Source organism: Astyanax mexicanus, chromosome 2, assembly GCF_023375975.1.
Source record: "Astyanax mexicanus isolate ESR-SI-001 chromosome 2, AstMex3_surface, whole genome shotgun sequence".
NCBI lineage: Eukaryota > Metazoa > Chordata > Actinopteri > Characiformes > Acestrorhamphidae > Astyanax > Astyanax mexicanus.
Genome location: NC_064409.1, coordinates 10,981,854 through 11,007,148, shown reverse-complemented (window position 1 = coordinate 11,007,148; position 25,295 = coordinate 10,981,854). Strand labels below are relative to the sequence as shown.

General features: G+C 38.3%; 1 protein-coding gene across 17 annotated transcripts in view; it reads left to right on the top strand.

Moving 5' to 3' along the window:
• The window catches only part of grip1 (glutamate receptor interacting protein 1), a 554,262-nt gene that overhangs the window by 506,853 nt on the left and 22,114 nt on the right, over nt 1-25,295 (top strand). For 9 of the 17 annotated variants that reach the window (XM_049473333.1, XM_049473330.1, XM_049473334.1 and 6 more), the window contains 5 exons: nt 3,102-3,171; nt 7,977-8,122; nt 18,010-18,214; nt 19,600-19,739; nt 21,832-22,017. In XM_049473333.1, coding sequence (XP_049329290.1) covers nt 3,102-3,171; nt 7,977-8,122; nt 18,010-18,214; nt 19,600-19,739; nt 21,832-22,017 — 747 coding nt within the window. The remainder of the gene's footprint in view (nt 1-3,101; nt 3,172-7,976; nt 8,123-18,009; nt 18,215-19,599; nt 19,740-21,831; nt 22,018-25,295) is intronic. The other 8 variants (XM_049473336.1, XM_049473328.1, XM_049473329.1 and 5 more) reach the window with 2 other exon arrangements.

Below are 25,295 nucleotides of genomic sequence, written 5' to 3'. Positions count from 1 at the left end.
TCCATTTTCATGGCTCAAGTACACTGTTTGTGTCATGTTGTCTATACCCGGCAAACCTGTGTGTGGAAATGAGACTAGGGAAATGGCTGTAGGGGGCAAATTCAGGAGTCACACAGATATTCATGATGTACTGCACAGTTTCAAATAAAAAATCTAAATTGATTTCATTCGCTGGGAATGGCTGGAATTCATCAGCCTGGACTTGTGGATCTGAAAGGATGCGCTTTGATGTGCAGCTTCAGTAGGCAAACACCATTCTGCTCTTTAATAAGCCCATTTGCAGGGGGGCCTTCACGATCGTGATACGCTGAAAAAAAAGTGATTATATCGTCTTTCAGAGTCGCCCCACAAACATTTGTAGATTGAATCGTCTAACGTATGGACCTGGACCGGTCATCCAGAGCTTACACTTCCACAACCTTGACAATTTGCTCTTGGAGAGTCAAACTTGTTGGAATCTCGCCGTCTCTGATTGACAAACCCGGAGGCAATTTTTCCTCCCCTTGCTCTCTATGGCTCTACCACTCTAATCTCCTACATCTAGATTGAATCATCAACCTTTTTCAATTGAATCCCTCTGTCCTCTGCTTGCTTTGGCCTGTCCACTGCCTTTCCATTCCACTGGCTTTTAAATTCTTTATTTAACCACATCCTGTGTAGAGCTGTGTATTGACAAGAAGCTGGCTATGTGGTATGCAACACCCTACAGGACTTATGATTCAGTATATTTCACAATATATTGCAATACTGTAAGCAAAGCAGTATATTGTGATTGTTTAACACAGATTTTATGAAAACTGTCCTAGTATTAAAAACCACACATCATATTTATAAAATCTAAGTAAAAAAAAAAGTTTATCAATGCTATCAACGTTAACGTGTTAAAACCTGCAATTCGAAAAATGTGATTTTTTTTTATTATTTCAACAACGTCCTTCCATAATTCACTCTTTTACAGAGACCAGTGTCAATTTAACTGGTTTTATTTTTATTTAACAAAGAAAATACAATGTCACTACTGTTGACAAGGAGATGGAGAAGGAGCAGATTACGTTTTTTTTATTCTGATATATGGATTAAATCTCATAACTAACTCACTACCCCTCCCTTGTTATTCAATCTCTCTCTCTCTCTCTCTCTCTCTCTCTCTCTATCTCTCTCATACACACATAAACACACACACATTGTTTCAACAATTTTCAAGTCTCATGCCAAGCATTTCTAGCGCAGAAAAACAGTCTAAAAGCGGAGAGGGTGCGCATTTCTAGCGCAGAAAAACGGGCCAAAGAGTCTAAAAGTTGTCGTAATTAAGGAGTTTAATATTAAGAGACATCATGAAATTAAACATCAATTTGAAAAATCTTAGTTTACTCAACACTGTCTAAGATTAAGATAGTAAGTCAAGTAAAATGGTGTGTAAATGAAATAATCAGGAAAAAAGTATTATTTAAAGTGGTATATTTCATTATTTGTTTTATTACAGTCTTTGGCCCATGACTTCAAATATATTTCTCCTTTTTTAAAGTCAATATAGTATCACGAAAAAATATATTAATGTATATTTTCTTACACATCCACTCCTGTGATGGTAAAAGGCTTGTTACTGTTGCTCTACCTGGTTCACTTCCACTTGTATCCCTAAACAAAATCTGCATGTGGCAGCAGTTAAGTAATGATTCTCCAGCAGTTCCTTCATACTCACTTCCTCAAGGGATCTATACTTCAGGTTCATTAGCCGGGAGACCCGAGGCTTATTCCTGCTCTCCCTTCCTCCCTCACTTCCTCCCTTCCCCCAAACAACCATCTTCCCGATGCTGGCGTGATATCCACCAGGGAGGTCCTCTCAGGAACAGTTCCGACATGCAGCTCCAACTTTATTGCAGCTCCTCCGCAAGGCATTAAGTTTTATACTGTCGGCTCATCGCCAGAAGTCGCTTAATCTTCAAATTGAGAGGAAAGGCGGTCCTTTACACCTCAGCTTGTTCTGAGCGGAAAAAGTGCAGAAGTTGCAGGAAAAGCAAAAGGCAGACCGGCGCTTCGTCTCATCATCCCCACTCAGTGGGCACCGGTGGGAGATGGCGATCACGTGACCGACCGTCTTTGCTGGTCTGTTTCTCGGTGGAAAGTGGCAACAGCTGGGGCGCCCGGGTTTGTTTACTGAACAGAAGTAGCACAGCGATCTTCTTCCTCCCCGTCTGTGACTCGATCAGTGAACAGTGACTCACCGTCTCACTGTGGAGATCCCCCTGAGTGAAGAACCTAGCATGTGTCACTGAGAGACGTTTTGCACGGTTCCTCCTAATGCTGTCTTTCAGTGCTCCTTTAGTAAAGTGGCTTAGGAAAGTACTGTACCTCACTTATCAGAAGTATTGACAATCTGAGCGTTGGAACACATTCAAACTAGGGGTGTCACGATTTCGATATTTTATCAAAATCGATCGAAATTATGTCATGGTCTCAAGCCTCGATGTCAAAAAGAGGATCGACGATCCCTCACGCAAATGGCGCAGCACACTACGCAAATGGCGCAGCACGCTAGGCAAACGGCGCAGCGCACTAGGCAAATGCCGCAGCACGCTACGCAAATGCCGCAGCACACTACGCAAATGGTGCAGCACTCTACACAAATGTCGCAGCACGCTACGCAAGTGGCGCAGCACGCTAGGCAAATGCCGCAGCGCACTAGGCAAATGGCGCAGCACGCTACAATGTGAACATGCAGTTCAGAATCTTCTGCTTAGAAGTGGAGAAGTGCTGCACTGTTAAAATAGCAAAATGCTAAAAGTCAGAGTGCACCTGGCTCTAAAAGGGAACAAACACACTGATTGGTTTATTTCATGTTACGCCCAAAAAACACACACATGATTAATTAAGAGAATATGTATGTGCCTTTCTCGCATTTTGAGCTACGCAAGGTGAACTTTTTGTTATTACGATATCAAAGACACACCCACACGCCCTATAGATCCTATAGATTGCTAAAATATGGCTCATATATTTTCAACTTTTAACTTTTTAACTAATTGTGAATAATGTGTTTATTCAGTGCTTTTTTCTCTCTCTCTCTCTTTCTCTCTTTCTCTTTCTCTGCTCTCCCTCAGCTCCATCTAACAGAAAGCCGGGGGACGCTCTCATCATCTCGGATATTAAGAAGGGCAGCGTGGCACACAGGTAACACATTTCCTCTCAGACTTTATTGCTGCGAGCGGCTTGGGATGTGAAAACACCACAGCCGGAGTATAAAAGTCGCCCTTTAGTTAAAAGATGCCGTCTTCATTTCAGGCACTTTGAGATCCGAGTAAATTTCTCCAATTACATCAGTGACCCACATTTTACAATATTGCCTCAGACTCACGCTGCGCCGCACGCCCCGCGGCCCCAAAATGTCCATACAAATGAACTGTACATTCAGTTTGAAATACATTACAGTGTATAACAGTACTACAGCTCACACCTGTCGTCCTTAAACCCATTAGACTCCAGCAGCTTTTCTGCTGCGCTGCCCCCACGCAGCCTTTCTTCAAAAAAAAAACCTCCAGCCCACACTGCTGACAGGAGTAATCCCGTCACTACACCTTCCTACATGACAGTCTACATGATTTATGAAATTTTACTGCAATCGCTATTTCTCTAGCAGCGCTAAATCCACAGCATCACCTGGAGACGGCTCGTTTAAAGAGTTCTGTGTGTTTTACAGGTTAATATAAATCACTCAGCGGTCCTGTTCATCTGCATGCAGGGGCATAATCTGATGACTGCAGGGCACAGATTCCTAGTAGTGTTAAAATGATACAGTTCACCCTCATTTAATTCTATCAGACCTGATGTCTCTCAATCACAGTCTTAAAAATAAATTTTCTTATATGGTTCGTATGGTTCTTGGCTTGATCTTGGCTTTATTTATTAGAACCTTTACATTATGCTGAGATTCTTTAAAGAACCTCTAAATAAGGTCAAAGTCCCATCCCCTTGAAGTGCTGAGTGTTTTTTATTCCCTTAGCACAATGTTCTATCTATTGACTCTAGAAAACCAGCACAGATCTAGCACTTCGGTTGTCTGGTTACTGTATAATGTGTGTCTGCAGCACCTTTCTGTTCATCATATGGTCATAGGGTAGTATATGGACTTTAGTAGTAGTATTTATACATGACCTTCAAGCCAAACTTTTTGTCTAGTCCAAATACAGATTACAATATTTTTATAAATATTTTTAATATATTTTTTATTTTTTTAAAACCTATATATTTCTAAGACTTTTTGAAATAATAGGTCTGATTAAGAGAAAAGGACCAAAAACATTTTTTTTTTAAATGATTAAAATGGCAACATATTTATTAGTAGTTCTTTACTTCGTCTGCAAATGAAGAGCACATAACCACTGTGTGAAGCATGTAATGTGATCTAGTTTGCTATTCATGTGTTAGTTGCAGAATGATAAACATTGCTTTCTTTATTTAATTAGCATGATGGCTATTTCTATTATTATTAGCATGTTGTTACAACTTTTACAATTGTTAATTTTAAAGACTTTACTATGCTAAATTCAGCTAGCTATTGGCTAGGTAATTTTTTAATGGTTTACTAAGACCATTTTAGCTAGCTAACCGCTAAGGTAGGTATAGGGCTAATATTATTAGCATGTGGTTAGTGTAAGAACTGTCATATTGTAAAGATTTTGAACTTGAGCTACAAGAGGAGAGGGTGAAATCCTCCCCTAGGAATTAAAACAATCCTTCAAGAACCTGATACAGATATTTAGCAGTGAAGCGCTAAAGTCTTGCAACCTAGCTGCTGGTAAAATAGTACATGCACATCGTAAGGCACACTTAAAATCCTGGTTGTAAGGAGCAGTAAAGCCACTCTGCTGAAGTACAGCATTATAAAGGTGTTTCAGTGCAGTTTTTCCAGCACCGAGGCTGGAGCAGTATTAGCATTAGCCACTAACCCCAGCGCTAGCTCTTTTGACGTTCAGAGGTACAGAGTATATCAGACTGTAGTCTGCGTGTGTCGGCTTTTGTGGGGACTTTTTTAAAGTGGCTTTAGTTAGACATAATTATTATGATTGTCTTACAATTCCTTAGCATTTAGTATAAATGCTAATGCTAATGGCTTAGCTCGCTTTACCAATATTGGTAGAATAAAAGAAGCTATGTTAGCACAGTTTCGTTTGCTTTTCTTTTTTTTTTTTTTGCCTTTCCATCCTACCCACGACCGCAGGTTCCATCCAAGCCTTAAACTGACACATATTGGCACTCTGAGTAATGATGGCAGTCTCTGTTTGCCCTGAGCTGTGCTGCTGCTTTGCAGTCTGAGCATGCACCGCTGGACCGTAGCAGGAAGCAGACGTGAGTGGCTCAGAACTTAGCGGAGGGATTTAATTAAAGGCGCTAAAGTGGAAAGCGGCGCACTGAGCTGTTGCTTACATCCAGGCACTTGTTCACCGATCCAGAAGGGTTATTCAACATGCAAATGTTGATTAAAGAGCCGCGGTGCGAGTCGGCGGTGAGGTGGAATGCGATGCGGTGGAGCTGGGCTGAGGATGGGGGTGGAGGGATGGATGGATGGATGGATGGATGTGGGGGAGGCGGTTTACCTTTGTGTAGCGCTCCCCTCTTTCCCTTCACTAAGTGTGGGGACACTTGTGAATCCCCGCTAATTGCTCCACATTTAGCAGAGCTGCTCTAATTCACCGGGCTCGTTACGTAATGCCACATGTTTCTCCTGATAATGATGTGCGAACAGGAAGAAACCGAGTTTGGCTGTCCTGTGTGGGAAGCATGCTTATTTAATGTGACAGAAACCGTGGTGTCGCGATTATAGCGGCTATTTGACGGAGCCTTAGCCAACTCTAGGCGTTGTTCCTTCGTGATTTACATGGAGCTTTTCTGTGGGTTTGATCAAGACCAAGTGAGACAGAGCAGTAACGTCTGTCTGACGCTAAAACAACCAGGGTATCACTGTATTTTAAGGAACACAAATTAGGCACTTATTAATGTCTTAATATTTGCTTAATAAAGACAAAATTAGACATTTGTACATGATTTATTCACTACTTATTAGGCATTATTTTGTGTACATGTTATTGGTGCTTAATTAGCTGTCTGCTATGTGGAAATGATTATTAATGGCTATAGTAGTTCTTATAGTTCTTATAGCACAATAAACAGTTATGTTACATCTAACATTCATGTTCTTTTCGGTCTCTAATTAATGAGGAACAGAACCTCACTTTAGATTATGGTACACTTCTAGGTGTATTAGTGACTTATTAAGCTTGTATAAGCTAAATTGTGATGGATATTGACTTATTAAATCTTTATTTAGTGCTTTTTAGTGCCTAATTAGTGATGAACAGAACCTCATTTAGAACAAATGGTACACACCTTGGCCTATTAGTGACTTTTTTAACCCCTTTATTAACTCAATAATCTTTAGCACAGCCATAACCTTTCCAAACTCACATAGATCAAAATGCTGCCAATTATACACTAATAACATGTAGGATAAGCTAATAGTTAATGCTTAATAATCTAATCTGCTTAACAGGGTGCTAATATAACTGTTTATTGTGCACTATAAGAGCTACTATTGCTACTATTATAACCACGATCAGAAATATTAGTTCAAATTCAGCCTGAATTCAGTGAAGGCAAGGGAACGGCAGCTTACCTGCTGTTAATAAAGAGGAGACTTATCGTGTTCTGAAATCTGCCTCGGTGCTTCAGACTGCTTCAGATTGCTCCAGCCTGCGCGCTACGGGCAATCCTCTGAATAATGGATGTGTTCTTGGCTGATCGCCTGTTCTGACAAAAAAAAAAAAAAAAAAATCAGTGTGTATGAGATAGAGAATAGGAAGATTCCCTGAAGAACATATAGAACATATAAATAGATGCTAAATGTGACCCAACAGATGCACATCCTGTCATAGCTAAATATAAATACAAATACTGTACAGATGTAGGGCAGGACAGATAATAACCCTAGTGAAAATAAAGTATACTAAGCGTTATTATGCTATAGTGCACTATATCAGTACATTTAAAGAGTGCTAAAAAGGAACACCTTTTTTTGTACTACTTATACTTCAATTATATGAAAATACTATAAAAGTCTTACTTAAGTTAAGCTAATACTAAGCATACTTAACTGTACTAAAATTGAACTATTTTAAATATACTTAAGTAACATTTAAACATACTACTTCATGTATGTAACCCCATATTTTAAATACACCGGGTATTTTAGTAATGTACTAACAATTGATGTTAAATATATTTACATTAGAGTATAAATATGCTTCTTGTTCCTGTCTTTTGTAAGTAGCACACTTCTAGTATACTTTGTTGGGTATAAAAATATTTTTAATATACTGTACTACAATTTTAGGGTGTTAAAAATTTACTTAAAATTTTATAAATGTAGTCATTTAACTACTTTCTAAAAAGTTACATGATACATTGCACTGGTGCTCAAATTGATCTACTGTAACAGTTATTTTTAACACATGTTGCTAAAAATGCACAAAAGTATTTTCAGAAATAAGTATTTTAAAAGTATATTGAATTACGTTAAACTGAAAGTGTACTTCATAGTAGTCTGTTTAAAAAAATACACTACTTTAAAAAGTACAATACAATAAGTACTTAAAATAAAAGTACTTGTACTTAAAACAAAGTTAAGATCAAGGTTATCTTCAAACATTTGATGAAAGCATAAGTACATAAATCTGTTTATAGTTACAGCACACATTTCTCTATATGTTTGAAGTGCAATTGTACTATTGTATTTGTTTTTTTTCACCAGGAAAATGTGGACTTACTTATAGCCTGAATAATAAAATAATACTGGTACATAATAAATGACAATTATGGTAATAAATGTACTGTTTTTTTTTTTTTTTTTGTGCCTTAGATAAATACTGTAAGTGTCGCTGTCTTTATATTCTATGACTTGTGGTCCCTGTTGTCTTGCTCAGGACGGGAACTCTCGAACTTGGTGATAAGCTCTTGGCCATAGACAACATCCGCCTGGATAACTGCTCCATGGAGGACGCTGTCCAGATCCTACAGCAGTGCGAGGATTTGGTCAAGCTCAAGATTCGTAAGGACGAGGACAACTCAGGTACCCCTGGAGCTCTCAACACTCTCACACACGCTCTACACAATCTGACTGGGGTTAGAGAATCAAATTAAATGATGAAGTGGGTTCGAACTGAGGGTGACACATCAATATAACGATATAACATAATGATACTTTATAAGACACAGATTATAATGCATCAGAAAGGCATTATAATATGAGTGTTAGCCACATGAAGATGTTAGCCACGTGTATTTACATGTGATAGTCAAATGCATCTTCCGTTAGTCAGATGGGCTAAAATATGCAAATTCACAGCAGTTATTACTGGTGTTTTGGTTGTAAAGATGCCTGAGGTTGTCAGGTGTAAACAGAGTATTAAGTTTGAGGTTTGAGTTTGAGGAATTGCTCAGTATTAAAATCATGGCCTATAGGAACAGATAATAATGTATTCTGTTTTTAGCTTGTGAACGCACTGAAGCATGATTATTAGCCCTACAGCAGCCTTTGCTTTTTTTCTTTTTCTCTGTATCTGGTATGCTGTACGTTACTACATTTAGCTGTGCAACAAAGGCTTGAATACTAATGTTTTGGCATGGATTATAATGAATTTAGCAAAATCCAACTGTATTCAGTTGGTTGGATTCAAATTGCTGTTCATTTGGTGGAAAAAAAAAAACACCTTTAATACCTTTAAAGGTTCTTCAGACATTAATATAACAAACATTGGTCCAAAACCTCTTTGGCATTGCTCAAAAATAGAATAGAATAAAATAGAATTGTTTATTGTTGCTGAAAAAGCAATGTTAAGAACAATGTTTAAACAGTGAAATGGAGTTTAGCATCCTCTCTGAGGCAGCAATTAAAAAACAAATGTAATACATGTTATTCAAAATATATTAGCACCATATCAGTAAAAACAAATAAAAACAGTTATAGTGCCATCACTCTTAATATTTTGTACTGTTATTTATTTTTAGGAATTCTTTCATATAATCAAATCTTGCTTGGAAGGGATTTAATTAATAATATTGTATGGTGCTGCTAATGATGCTTATTCAAGAGCTACTGTGAATACTGAGATATTGCATACTGAGAAAATCTTCAAAGCCTGAAGAACTACATGAGAGCTGGCACAATAAAGGAAAGTGCAACAGAATCGTCACTAATATACACTCTAAAAAGGAGACTGCAACACAAAGCACAATTTAAAAGCACTTTTTTTACTCTGTGAAAATAAACATTCTCACCTAAAACTTATAGACTGTCACTTTAAGGAAACCAAATGTCCATCTCAGTGTGCAGTTTAGGAAATTGCTATTGATCGCTTTAATTTTCTAACAGGGTGAAACAGCTCCCCAGTTTAACATTTAGTACAGCATCTCAGAACCTTCTGCCCCCACAAACAACTTTGTAGGTTTTGGATTATTTGATCCAGGGCCAGTTTCTTAAAAGCATTTTACGATTAAGATCATCTTAATTTCTTAATTGATATAAATGTAGTATATAGATTGAGTTGTGATATATTGTGAAATATTTTTATTTGATTATATATATATATATATATATATATAGAGAGAGAGAGAGAGAGAGAGAGAGAGAGAGTCTGCAATCGATGAGCTGTATCATATTGCGCCTGGCTGTATATATATATATACATAATGTGCCACATAGGTCATATTGTACTGGTGATACCCGTGATATTCTTTCTAGTTTATAATAATAATAATAATGATTGCATATTGACCTGTTGCTCACCTCTAGTGATATTGTTACAGCTATGCTTCACACATACTTACAGTAAGTACTTGAGTCTGAAATAAATGAAAATAAAAACTACACCGAAGGAGAGCAGCAGCATCAAAAACAGAAAACACTACTGTTTCTAATGCTCTCCTTTTTTTTTTTATATACATAAACCTAATGCTGGTCTTTAAGCAAATGTAGGCACTAATACAGCCTCCCCAGCGGTGTGTGTTTACAGGTCCGGCTGCTACCCAAAAGCTCTTGCTGTGTTTTTTGGCCCTGGTTTGCCCCCCTGCTCACACTGCCTCTGCTGCACTGCAGCAACTTCCCAGCTTTCCTCCATTCTTCCCTAATCCCTAATACTGTTACCATTGTGCACACAGAGGAAAATGAGTTTAATCAGTCCAATTAAACGCTTGCTCGCTTCAATTAGCCAATTAGAACTCCCACGAGTGCCTTCTTTCTGACTGGGAGTGAATGTTCAGTAAGCTCGCTCTACCGTTCATCATATAATTATGTATGGTCCTCATAATCTATAATAATTTAAGTACCGTATTTTCCACACTGTAAGGCGCACTTAAAAATTCCTTAATTTTCCCACAAATCGTCAGTTTACCATATGTATGAATTTTACCAGTCAGGTTGTAGGGAACAGTAAAGCTTACTTCACTGAAGCAAAGCGTTATAAAAGAGTTTCAGTAAAGTTTCTCCAGCACCAAGACTGGAGCAGTATTAGCATTAGCCGCTAACTGACTAAGCGCAGCGCTAGCTCTTTCGCCATTCATAGGTAAGCATATCAGACTGCAGACTGCTTGTTTACCATGTTAAAACAAGCTATGTGGGTCTAACCACTAGCTGATAGCACTCTAGGCTTTCCAGAACACTCAGGGTTCCTCATTGTAGCGCAGTCGGGCAACATTTACTAGCGCTAACCACGGCTAATCACAGCTAGCGCTGTGCTATTCACGCTATTGAAAATGTTGAAAATATAAGCTTACTGTAAATAAACGAAAAGCTTTACTCAAATAAACTTAAATAAACGGTTTTCAGGAGAGGAGAAATCTGTGTAGATTATTACTGTGCAACGCCCTTGTTCTTTACTATTGTCGCCTTACAAACTGGTGCGCCTTATGTATGAAAATAGACCAGAAAATAGACGCTCATTGATATTGCGCCTAATAATACGCTGTGTTTTATAATCCGTAAAATACAATATATAGATTGCACATAGTTCGATATTTGAATGCAGATATATAAATCGAGGTTTTGAAGTAAAATTGTGAAATTGAGAATTATTACAGTTATTGAGTATCTTAAATCTTATCTTCATTACTGTGTATATAGTAAGTATGTGACTTTGCTCAGATGAGTTTTTACAAGCCTATTTACAACCCTATTATAAAATAAACTGCTCTACTGTTAAAGCTGAATCTTTTACTGACAGCATATTAAAGACTTGTTGTTGAGAGCACAGGGGAGCTGCTGCCTGAAAGCATTTTCACCCCTACTGTCAGATCAGACATCAATCACTGCTTGTATGCTGTCATTATTAGAGACTGACTAGGTCTTTAGACTAGAGGGAAGGATAGGGAAATGTTCCTTTGTTCATTCTTCTCATTAAAGTGTTAATAAGTAGCATGACATTTGACCAAACAGTCAAAGAAGCTACGAAAAAAATGGCCCTTGGCTTGAATGCACACACTGTAAGCCTGGATAAGTTGAATTTACTTTAAAAAAAATTGAGGAAATCAGTTGCCCTAAAAAGTTAAGTAATGGATAATAGAAAAAACTTCAATTAGCATTACTTAAAACATCAAGTTATTACATCTAAAGGGGAAGTTGATTTAACTTTTTTTTTTTGTTATACTGTAAAAGTATAAGTTTTTAAGTTTTTAAGTCAGCCACTTTGCTCAATTTTTTTCAGTTGAATTTTAAAGAAACCGGTTGCCTTAAAAAAGTTAAGTAATGGGTAATAAAAAATGGAATTAGCATTAATTAAAACATCAAGTTTTTACAACTAAAGGGGAATTAGATTTATTTCTAAGGTAGCTCAGGGGGATTCACTGCACACTGATAGTGAGTGTCAGTCAAAAACTGTTGGACACACCCAGTATGCAAATAGATTGTGACAGAAGCCAATGGAAAAGAAACTGCCATTGACAGCAGATTAAACTCCGTTATTATAAATTGGTTCAACTCAAAGATCTCAGTTTTAAATATGTATAATATGTGCCAACAAATGTTTAACTAACTCAAAATAGTTGAGTATTGTTTAGAAATATCCAATTTTATGTAAAACAGACTTAAATCATTTGAGTTTAAACAATGTATGGGTTTACCTTATAAAAAAAAACTTAATTGAAAAGTTCTTTGGAGAGCACAAAGGGCTCAAATTGCTTCACAAGAACCTGTTTGGCACCTTTTAAAGTTTTAAAGTTTTCTCACCATCATCATTCTCATCACCATCATTCCATTAGTTTTAAAATGTACTTTGCGGATGAACCCTGACTTCCCCCGTGCAGTCAGTGAACATGTCCTCCTCATCAGTATGGGTTAAAAGCACACTTGCTCTGCTGCGGTGCTTCTGAGCTGAGCACTGGAGCTGGAGTCCTGAGGTGCTGTGAGATTTCCCTGTCTCATTAGTATGGTTGAGAGACTGAAGGATGAGATGACTGACCCATGGGGGGGATCTACAAACCTCCTCTCTCTATCACTCCCCCCCCCCCTCTCTCTCTCCCCCACTCTCTCACTCACTCTCTCTCGCTCTCCTTGTCCTTCCTGCTCTGTCTGGGCGAGTATAAAATTCACTGGTTGACCTTTTTGCGATTGACAGAAAGTGTTTTGTGTGGTTATGAGCTCCTGTTGAGAAAGGTCTCCTCTTACCTGTTACTCCTTACCTCTCTCCTCTTCAGCTCCTTTTGAGTAAACAGCCTGGCCTCTATTACACCCTTTATAAAAGGTGAAAAGATTTTTTTGTTTGTTTAATTGATTTTAGTTATTTAAGGGACCCTTAAGGGTTTAAAACGACATTTGACGGCTTCTTTTCGCATTTAATATAGTTAATTTTACATCCACACTACGAGGTTTGGACAATGAAACTGAAACACCTGTCATTTTAGTGTGGGAGGTTTCATGGCTAAATTGGAGCAGCCTGGTGGCCAATCTTCATTAATTGCACATTGCACCAGTAAGAGCAGAGTGTGACGGTTCAATAAGCAGGGTAAGAGCAACAGTATAGGCTGTGCTCAAAATATTGCACTGAACACAACATTATGGGTGACGTACCAGAGTTCAAAAGAGGGCAAATTGTTGGTGCACGTCTTGCTGATGCATCTGTGACCAAGACAGCAAGTCTTTGTGATGTATCAAGAGCCACGGTATCCAGGGTAATGTCAGCATATCACCAGGAAGGATTAAGCACATCCAACAGGAATAACTGTGGACGCTGTAAGAGGAAGCTGTCTGAAAGGGATGTTCGGGTGCTAACCTGGATTGTATCAAAAAAACATAAAACCCACGGCTGATCAAATCAAGACAGAATGCGCACCTCAACTCTCCTGTTTCCACCAGAACTGTCCATCACCACAATAAATTATTATTGTCTAAAACCAGGTGTTTCAGTTTCATTGTCCAACCCATGTAGATCAGGTGCTGGAGATCTACCACCCTAGAAAGTTCAGATCCAGATCTGGCTTTTGTATTAAAGGAGAACTCCAGTGTACAATTGATTTTGATGTAGTAAAACATGATATAGAGTTCTTACCTTTGTTAAATAGCTCACCTCCGTTCTCTCGCAGCTTTCCGAGATCCAGTAATTTTGTGCTTTTTTTAACCAGTGCTCTTTACAACGGGCTCTTTGGGGCATATTTTGCCCCTGATAAGTCGGTTTTTACACCATTAACCAGGTTCAATGTAGCTCCACACCTCAGTGGTAGAGTCTGGAGAGACCTGATATTTAAAAACGAGACATTTATAACTTTAAAAGTGCGAAAGAAGCTTATTAAAAACCTCTGTTTACAACCTGTAGCGTTAGCTACAGCTCCGGGCGCCGCCATCACTGTACTGTTGATGACATAAACATATATATATATAGACGCTGCATAGCCTGTCTCCTGGTGCAGGAGGTGGGCTATTCAACAAAGGTTAGTACTCTTTAGCATGTTTTACTACACCCAAAGTCAATTTTCCTTTAAGGTGTCTCAATCATTTATGTTAGAAATGGGTTGGAGCTAAACTCTACAGTTTAGCTTAGCTGTTGGATCTTCAGAAGCAAAATTGAGCATCCCTGTACATGAATATATTTTGATGAAATGATGTACATTAAAAAACTACTTCAAACACAAGTTGGCACAGTTTTTAAGATATTGTAAAACATTTTGTAGTATTTGTTCTACAGCTCCTAGCTAAAACTAGTGGTTCTGTTTTATCAAATACAAGCACCACCTGTCTGCCATGTACTTGAAGAAGACTTGAGAAAACATGGGAGAGAAATGATTAGACTTTTTTCTTGTCTAATGGACACTAAGGCACTAAAGAACACTGCAATGGCCTGTGGGTAATGAATGTAGGGTTTTCTGCATTGATAGTAGATGTGATTAAACTTCACATGGACAATTCTAGTTGTTCCATGCTGGCGTTCACAATCATTACCACCCACTGCACTGTAAACTGTGGATGGTAATGCATAATAATTCTATTATGTAGTTCCAGTTATGAATTATGCAATCATAAGAAAACGCACAATCACACAATTGAAAAAAAGCATTTGTGTCACAGCTAACACACGAGTGGTGCCATATTGTGGCAGATGTCTTTATTCTACTACTGGTAGCTGACAGCATTGGGAATGAACCTGAAATCTATATGAAAATCATTCTGAAAAGCCAGGTTTCCCCTTAATTGCATGACCGACAGTGTAGAGTAGGTTCTGCTCGTCATGAGGAAGCCCTGCAGAGCAGTTCCAGCATGCAGAAGTGATGGTGCCCACTGCTGACGGATCTGGGTCTGCATTAAAGCGGCTGTCATGTCTGTACACTAGTGTTAAGTTGAACACGTTGGCTCGTACACACATTTCCTTTTCTCTGCGCGTCTGCTCTCTGTCAGCGTGCATAATTATCCCTCCAGTAGACTCTGCCTCTCCACCCCATCCACCCCTTCATTCTTCTCTTCCTCTGTCAGGTCCGGGGTGTTGGACACATTGCTGCTCCTTTTGAACCCGGTGATAGGCATGCTTTGTAAAAGTGCAGTGGAGCTGTGTTCCCCCACATATTCCGTCTTCTGGGAACTGCGCCGACATTTCCGAAAGCTGCCTTGTGTATTAACTCTGTATTATTTCACTGAGAATTTTCACCCACAAACCTCATTTTATTTTCTTCGTATTTTCCACTTTCAGTTCCTTTGTTTTTCTTGCATACAGAATATAAGGCAAAATATGCCTTAATTTGTTCCTTTTTTCCAAGCATTTTGTTTTCCTTTACTACTCTATTCTTATATTGTCGCTGTCCAATGAAAAACACTTGTCGATTTTTAGTTTACTACAAAATTTGAACAGACAAACTGTCCCTTACACTGTGCCAAAATTTCTTGATGAACGGACCAATAGAAACTCTTTGAAATGACCTAAAATAAACTCTTTTCACATCGACTTCCATTGAAAGTTTACAAGGTTTTTTTCTCTCTATTGTGAAGTTTTGCTTTTTTGTCATACTTACATTTTTCAGATTAACAAACTTTTATATCAAAGATAATTTGAGTAAATGCAAAAAGCAGTTTTAAAATGATGATTTTAAATGAAGGAAAAAAACAACTCAGGTTATATATATATATATATATATATATATATATATATATATATATATATATATTGTCTGATATTAAAATATGTTTGTAAATCTGAAAAATGTAAGCATGATTAAAAAAAAACACAAAAACCTCTCATTGATTTTCTCTTCATCATCTAGGGATGCTCTGATCAATCGGCTATTTTCTTATGTCAATCTACTGCCAGTCGCTACATTCACACCCAGTAATTTATTTATTTATTTGTTATTTTATTTTTATTTATTTTATTTATTTATTTTTATCTTTGGCTTATTGTTTTACCCAGAGACTGTAAAAAAGTCGGACGCTGTGTTGCCGTTCCCATTCATTCAATGAAAATGAAGCCTTCCTCCATGTTGGCGATCCTGAAACCCGAGTCTGTAGAGCGCAGTAGAGACCAGAGGAGGGAGAAAGACTGTGGAGAGACAGCCTACTCATTTAAATAACCCCGCCCCTGAGAGCTGCCTCCACAGAGCTCTACACAGTCTATGGTCCCACCCATACAGTCATTGGTCCCACCCCGGCTAGGTGTAACCCAGCCCTTTTACAATAACCACACCTTTTTGGAATAGAGCTGAATAACTTAAAAAAAAAAAAACGATTTCTGTGGGGATATAAAAAATTGACAATATAAGCAGAGGTTACACTAGCTGTTGCATTTAAATAATGGAGGTAGAATTACAGTATATTGGAAAAAAACGTGATTGAAAATTGAATGTTTTGCCATTGAAACCTATGGGGATGGGTGGGGTTACACAGCTTTCTGCAACCGAAGAGCAGGGGGCGCCCGAACTGTGGTGGCTTCACGTTTGAGAGACGATGCTCTGTCCAGCTATACACAGTCTATGGTTTTACCAACATAAATGTGTGGTGAAACATTTACTAAATATTTAAGACTTGATGTATTTGATCTAAGAAGCCTGATTGAAGCATCCCTGCCATTAACTCCACCCTCTTTCTCATATCTTGGTTTGAATAATCCAAGATTGGCCCACATATTCACAACCTTTTGCATATTTAATGACCAAAACTACAGATTATGAGATCAGCTGTTTTGTTGTAGATAGCTGTGGTTTACTTTGGTTTTTCCCAAATAAAAATCTACACATATGCAGTACGATTTTAAAGTATGGACACAATGTAAATAAATGCTTATTAAATGATATTTTGAACTGCATGCTAAAGCCTGTACATAGGAATACAAATCTGCCTAAATGTGAATTTACTTCTTCTGAAGGAAATGAATTGGAGCAGCTGAAACAAGTTTTTTTCCTCTGCTGATACATTTTTTGCTAATTACCTTTGCTAATTAAGTCAGTTTGGAAAAGAGATTACAGGTGTTCCTCCATGAGACGTCTTGCAAGCGTTGATTTTTGCCTTCATATTTCTCCAAATGGATCTTTAAATTTTTCAGTGTCTAAAAAAATATAATATTTGTCTGAAATGTTCCTTTCCTTCTTTTTCCAAGCCCTTTATTTGCTTCATACTTTTTCCATTGCGTGTTAGTTCCTTTTCATTTTTTTTTTTTTAAAGGTACTTTTAAGACATGTACGTAGGAACAGCTGGCTAAATGTGAATTTGTTTGAATTGGAGCAGCTGCAAGAAGTGTTTTCCACTGCTAACATACAGTATGTTTGCAAATTAACTCAGTGTGGAAAAGAGTTAACAGGTGTCCCCTCACAAAGCTTCTTGCGAGTGAGGATTCTTTTTTTCTTTTTTTTCGGAACAATCTTTTTTATTCTTCACATTTATTCCCCTGTTGGTTCCTTTTTCAGTTAATTTCTGACATATTCCAGTGTCCAGAATATGTCATGTTTTTCTGAAAATTTCTTTTCCTTCTTTTTCCAAGCCTGTCACCTACTTTTTTTTTTTTTTTTACTTTTCCCTTTCCTGATTAATTTTTACAGTTGTTTCCTTTTTAAAAATTAAACTTTATCCTTTAATAAACCTTTAAATTTACCTCTTCATCATCTAGGGATGCTCTGATCGTTCGAATGCCGATTTCCTGAAATCGGCTGTATTCCAATTTCACTCAACATTGACTTTCTAAATTGACTATTTAAGTTGATACCTAGTTCCAGTACTTTTTATAAGTTAGATTTTTTTTTTTTTTTTTCATCAATAAAACCTTGTAGAGGTGTAGAGAAACGTTTATCACACTCAGTGTTAGTATATATCCAAGAACATGGAGAGTAGAATTCTTTTTAGAATAATAATGTTTGATCTAAAAAGCCGGATTGGAGCATCCCTACCATCAACCCCACCCTCCCCTTCACTCCCGTGCCCCTCCCCCCTTGCTCGCTCTCTCTCTCTGTCCGGTGTTGTGAGGGCTGTCTCCGTTCTGCTCTCTGCCCCTCTGCGAGGTGTCCTGCGTGCAGACCGTGTTGATATGGACGCCCGTGTGCTGTTGGCCTGTGTTGCAGACGAGCAGGAGACCTCCGGGGCCATCATCTACACAGTGGAGCTGAAGCGCTACGGGGGCCCTCTGGGCATCACCATCTCCGGCACCGAGGAGCCCTTCGACCCCATCATCATCTCCAGCCTCACTAAGGGCGGCCTGGCCGAGAGGTACAGCTGCCTTGCCCCCAAAACAAGCCCAAAGTGGACCTGTTTTGTGGGAAGAAAGTGGAAGGGTTTTAACCAGTGTGTTTATGGTCTGTGACCTCCAACAGGGGTCTGACCATTAGTTATTGGATTGGATTGTGAATGCATAGAAAAAGATTTAGTGCATCATAATCAATAAGATATTTTAGTGCAGTTTAGGACTTTTGAGTGGAGCAACCATGTAAGTGTTCACTCCGTCATTAGAAGATGATGTAAATGAATAAAATCCCAACTGATTTCACTGCATCCATGGCTAGACAGTTGGCCTTCTTGCTTCTAATAGCCGATGTAAAACTGCCAGTTAGCCAGTTTTTTACAAAGTGTCCAATGACACTTTAATGGCCAATGATGTGAGTTGAGAGTTGCTTGAAAAGTTGTGGTGAAGCTTTATTAGTCTTAATTAAATCCCATTAGCCTACACTTTTCCTACCCTGATAACACTAGTGTTGAAGAAATTCCTGGTTAGTGGGTTATAGTAACCACAAGAATATATACAAAAAATATTAATAATACTGATATTGATTAAGAATTAAGATATTGCCTGTGCATTATTTTGGTTTACAGTAAATACACAAATATAAACTATTTACACAGTGAATTGTTTTTTTACACATAAAATGTAATTCATTTAACTATAGAGCATAATTTACTTACATATTTTAATAATTAATGATTTATAATTTATTCCAAATTGATCTGGATAGTGAAAGATTGACCCACTTGAATCACTAATGTTTTTTATTGCTAACTACTAAAACTGCAGGTTATAAAAAATTGCTGTTTTATTTCTCTTGTGGTTTCACCCAATACACATGTACAGTACTCATCTAAAGTTTGGACACAACCTAATATTATACCTAATATCATAATAAATATAAATCTCTTTCTATATAAATAGTATAGATGTATATACAAAAAAGCTGCCTAAATGTGAATTGTTGAATTGGAGCAGCTGCATTTTTATAAGCTAGAACATATTTTTCAAGTCTTTTTTTTAAAGGCAGCTTGCAAGAGTGTAAAGCTACATTAAGGCATAGGGGACTGCATCTGAGAAATCAATAGCCAGTTTTGAGTTACAGTAATTCTGTTCTGGTAACTCCATAGTTGATTGTCTTCACTGCAGTTCCAGATAAGGAAGACACAATAATGAAAGCCCATGTGTTTCAGTGTGTCTAAACTTTTGATCAGTACTGTGGGTTTAAAGAAAAACACATGAATTCTATTCTCCGAGCTGAATTTTCAGGAGAAGCGGTTGTGCAGGGATTATGATGAAAGTCTTAGCGTTGGTGCTCTGAGGGGATTGACTGTGTGAACTGTATGAATGCTGATGGGCTGTGTGCTGTGAACAGGACGGGTGCGATCCACGTTGGAGACCGCATCCTGGCCATCAACAATAACAGTCTGAAGGGCAAACCTCTGAGCGAGGCCATTCACCTGCTCCAGATGGCTGGAGAGTCTGTTACACTCAAGATCAAAAAGCAGGGAGAACGTGAGTACTAGAGCTTTCACACAGTCTCTCGTTTTGTTTCCTACACATACACACAGTACTGTGTTTTATAGCTTGTAAGAATTAGGAGTCATGCATGTAATAAATATGGAATATGTGTATTATACTCTGCCTGGCCAAAAAATACACTCTAATATTTTGTTGGACCGCCTATAGCTTTGATTGCAAACTGGCTGCTTTCCAGCTGAAAGATACAAGCTGTACAGGGCTAGAATAGTAGCATTTGTTAAGGTAACTTAGCCTTAACATTTGTCCCGTGTTGTCTAATGGGACTTGACATTTTGTTGATATGGCTTTGATTTAATGCAGTACCACTACTGTGCAGCGCCCTCTGTTGGTGGCGTATGATGTGACGCTTTAAAGGTTCCACCAAAACCGGCAGAAACACAGGCTAATTCGCTGAAAAGCTCCACAGTTCTTATAAGCCTAAATGGAACTGGTTCAAGAACCAGAGTTCTTTTGGTGGAACAGCGCTTATTGTTCTACAGAACAGTCATAAGGTAGCTGTTGTGCGTGTTGACACATGTTTCAAATTAAAACAATTGTGAATGTAGCAGAACAACTACTAATAGTAACACTATAACACACTTTATACAACAGTTAGTTCCGACCTCACAATCTGATTGGTTGAGAAGTGATCTAGCCGTGATGATATTTCGTGATAACATCACGGCCTTCTCACACTAAACTTGTATCTCTCCGCCGATGCGTTGCCGAGTAACGGCGTATATACACAGGACACCCGCAGCAGCGTTAGCTTAGCACAGACTAGCGCTCAGCCGCGGCACGCTCACCCGCAGCGCAGGCTCGTCTTTCGTGGAAAAAAGGGAACGAAAATCGCTCGGTTAATGCCGTCTTACAGCCAGAACGCTAACCAGCCAGGCTAGGCTAAGCTAACTTAATGCTGAGCTAAAGCAAGCTACGCTAACCTAACCACAGTCCAACCAGCTAGCTAAAACCAACACCACCCAGGAAAATAAGCAGAAATGCTAAAATTTGCGGTTTTCACCTGAAGACGACTCCACAGAGTTACCATCTGCACGTTACCATCTTCACTATTCCCAATTTTTCTTTCAAGCTAACTTTCATGGTGTTAGTCTGCCTGAACCATACACTGTATGTAGTTAAGTTGGGGTCGAACTACTTTTTGGCGGAAGGCTCAGTCCATATTAAAGCATATTCAAACTGAATTTCTTAAAGTTCTTTGATTTATTTTCTTTATATATTTAGTAAAAAAAGAAACTGTTGTATAAAAGCAATAGAACACTCGAGGTCGTGTGATGATCTACGGCACTCGCCTTCGGCTCGTGCTTGCGACCAAATCACAGCCGTGATGTTATTTCGCGATAACACACTCCCTCTCGTGTTCTATTGCTTAAGTATAACACTGTAACACAACACAGTTATACAAACTAGGGCCTATTAAAGCTCTACTTTGACTATGTCAAACAATATTTGTGGTTTGCATCATATCACCTCCATGTACCAAACTATTCTAACTATTGCCAAGTTATACCAAATACATTTTTCCTGTCTTTGACCCCTTAAAGATTTTGCCATGTGACTTAAATCGCTGTTTATCTGTTGTTTATAAAGTGTTTTATATTGGGGAAAACCCAGTAAAAGAATGTATTTGAGTTTTTCTTTAGGACAGCAGCAATATGATTTACTTTATCTGACTGTAATAAGAATTTACCAAAAAGTAAGAGTTTTTCTCTTTCCTGTTTAAAAAAACACAGCTGCTGTTCTGTGACTTGGCCTTGTCAGAACCATTTTGCTGATGCTCACACTATTGTTTGAATTGTTCTGAAAATATACACAAACCAACTACAAGAACAGAAAAGTGTCTGTGACAGATCTAAGCGTTTGTGTTTCCTGCAGAGTGTGCATGAGTCACTGTACAAGGCTAACTAACACTGCTTTACAGCTCTAGGGGGGAAAACATGTCTTTTATGATGTGATATTTAAGATGATTTATTAAGAGCTGTACCCCTAGGCTCAGTACCCTTTCTGTGTGTGTGTGTGTGTGTGTGTGTGTGTGTGTGTGTGTGTGTTTGTGTGTGTACACGCACAGTGGTGAGTCCAAAACAGCCATCTGTGTCTGGGCGTCTGGGTGAGCTGAGTGATGTGGAGGATGAGAATCAGAGCGGCCAGAAAACAGGCAAACTGTCGGACATTTACTCCACCACCATCCCCAGTGTGGACAGCGCTGTGGAATCCTGGGACGGCTCTGCCATCGACGCCACCTTCAGCACACAAGGTGAGTGTGTGAGTGTGTGAGTGAGTGAGTGACTGAGTGACTGAGTAAGTGTGTGTGTGTCTGTGTGCATTTGTTTACACCGAACAGGGGTGTCGCCATATTTTCCTTCTCAATTCAAAGCTAAGTTACTTAAGTAAACAAAACTGTTTAATGCTTAAAAAAACATTTCAGACGAGTCAGAAAAGTCAAAAAAGCTACAGAGCTACACTGAGGAACCGTGAGTGTTCCAGTAAGCCAGGGTGATATTAGCTAGTGGTTAGTTCCACGTAGCTTGTTTTAACACGGTAAACGTGCAGGCTAAAGTCTGATATACTTACCTCTGAACAGATAAAGAGCTAGCACTGTGGTTAGCAGCTAATGCTAATACAGCTCCAGTAGTGCTAGCCAGGGTTAGCAGCAGACTACAGGCCAATAATACTCACCTCTGAATGGGCAAAAAGATAGCGCTTCACAGGGTTAGCAGCAGACTACAGGCCAATAATACTCACCTCTGAATGGGCAAAAAGATAGCGCTTCACAGGGTTAGCAGCTAATGCTAACCCTTACTGAAAAACTAAACTGAAACTCTTTTATAACACTGTACTTCAGCAGAGTGGCTTTACTACTCCTTAATAACTCACTGGTAAAATTCATACATAAGGTGCACAGGATTATGAGACAAACTGACAATTTTTGGAAAATTAAAAATAAGATTTTAACTTATATGCTGTATTGCGATATATTGAGTATCACAGAATTACAGTAACACGATATTATCATTATTGTGCACAAAGTATTGTGATAATATCGTATTGTGTGATCTCAACAATTTGTCTGGCCTCAAATAGACCCACAACAGACACATTTTGAATGACTTAAGTAATTTATTTAATGCCAGTGTGAACGCAGGGAGAGAGACACTAAAACTGAGACTGGGTTTAAAAAAAAAAACATCCACAATAGCATTCATTCCCCAGTCTATTCTTATGATTCATTAATTTATAAGAACTGCTGCATTTGTTAGGCCTAATTATTTAAGCAAATAGGAGTTATAACCGTAGGCCTTATCACCTTGGGCAAGCTTCCAGCTCTATTAATTTTAATAAAGAGTGATCAAGTATCTTTTGTGTGGTGCTCTGGGTTTAGAGAAATCTCATTTTGCCGAGGCCAGAGCAGTTTAATTGACTTTTTTTTTGTCAGAATTTATTCATTAATACCAGTACAGCCATGTGAGCAGCAATGATATGAATGACATCACCGCTAGCTAAAGGTCTAGCTTGCAAATTCAGATAATAAAAAACCTGAAGAATGCTGAAAAAATATTTCCTCTTCTGTTTTCTGCACTAGGGAACTTCTCCAGAGCTTTTCAGTAAGCGTCTATTTTCTGGTCTGTTTTAATACAAAAGGTGTACCAGATTATAAGGTGCATTTAATGCAACACTATATGTAACTATAGTAGAGGAGCAGCAGCTAATGCCACCCAACAGTGCTACACTGAGGAAACCTGAGTGTTCCAGTAAACCAGGGCGATATTAGCCAGCGGTTTGTGCCACATAACTTGTTTTAACATGGTAAACACGAAGGCTACACTCCAATATTCTCACCCTCTGAACAGCAAAAGAGCTAGCACTGTGGTTAGCGGCTAATGCTAATACTGCTCCAGCAGTGCTAAAAGTCTAGCTTGCAAGTTCCTTGCAAAAACCTTAGGAAAGTTGAAAAAAAAATTATTTTCTCTTCTTTTTTTTTATAGGGGAACATTTCTAGAGCTTTGACTATTTTGGCAGAATATACAGTAACACTTTTTTTTAGGATGGTCCATAACAGATAACAGACTCATAGGTACTTAGTTAGCGTTCAACTGAATGTCTATTAAATGCAATTTAATTCTTAGTTGAAGGAAAAGATTCTCTACAGAACCTTAACCCTGCACCTAACCCCGACCCTAAGCTTAACCTCAACCATTAATCAGCCCTAAAACCCAAACCTTAACCTAAATTTTAAATCTAACCCTAAACCTAACCCTAAAATGATTAGATTAGAATTGGGTGTAGGTTTACATTAAATAGAGAGGCTGATAATACTCCCCTATGACAAGGGAAACCGTGAACGTGGTTAGCGAGTAATGCTAATGCTACTCCAGCAGTGCTAGCCAAGGTTAGGAGCAGGTTATAGGCTGATAATTCTCCCCTCTGAATGGGGAAATAGCGGTTAGCGGCTAATGCTTCTCCAGCCCCTGTGCGGAAGAACTAAACTGAAACTTCTGAATGACACTGACAACTGATTTAATAGACATGCAGTTGTGATGAAATGTAAACTGAATGTTAGCTGAGGAATCATTAATGGACCATCCAAATAAAGTGATACCAAATTTAATTTAATTTAATTCCAATTCTAGCTCTCTTTCCATCCATACTAAAACATTAATATTATCACAGGAGTCTTTCCCAATGACTCTTATTGATGTAGTTTGTACTGTTAGTCCAGCTGGGGAATTGAACCCTAGTCGGCCGCTACACCAGCTGACACTGAACATCATCACACACTGATTCAAAGGTCTCAAGAGTGTCATGAGTGACCTATTTTTCAGTCTAGAAGAGAAGTAGCCATAATAACAAAAAAAATAACACACTGTCCAATTTGTCTCTGGCTTCTGACCTTTCATAAAATCTCAAATCAGAAGACTTCAGTCACTCTGACAGTCATTGCTATCATTGCTCTCAATAAGCCTCTGCAGCTTTCACGTCTGCAGTTATCTGCTCACTTTCCGCTGTCAGATTGATTCATAAACCTCCACATATCTCTGCACAGAACTCGTTTTAGAGTTTATTCTGAAGCGTTTGGTTCACTGTGGATTAGGAGTATTTAACTGACACTAACATTTAAGGTGTAGCTCATGGAGAGGCTTCCAAATGAGGATTTTCAATGCTGATGTTGGCAATACTTTGCAAAGTAAAAGAGCACACAGATATGGAATCTAATAGTCAGGTTACTGACAAAAATTACAGTTAAGAAGATGACTGTGAAATTATAGAATAAGAAAATGAATCATGGTCAAACCTTGATATTTTGTAAGGCCACAGCCAATTCATCTAGAAAAAAAAAAAACTAAAATCACTTAATCTAAAATGTTACTATAAATGTATGTGTGCACAACATTGCTCATGTTTAAACTGTGGCAAAAGGTACCCTATTGTAATATTTGTCAAATTTGTGTTATTGAGCCGAATGCATACATGAAGTGTTTGTAAGTTAATAAATATAATTAATATATAATAAACAGCTCTGGAAAAAAATAAGAG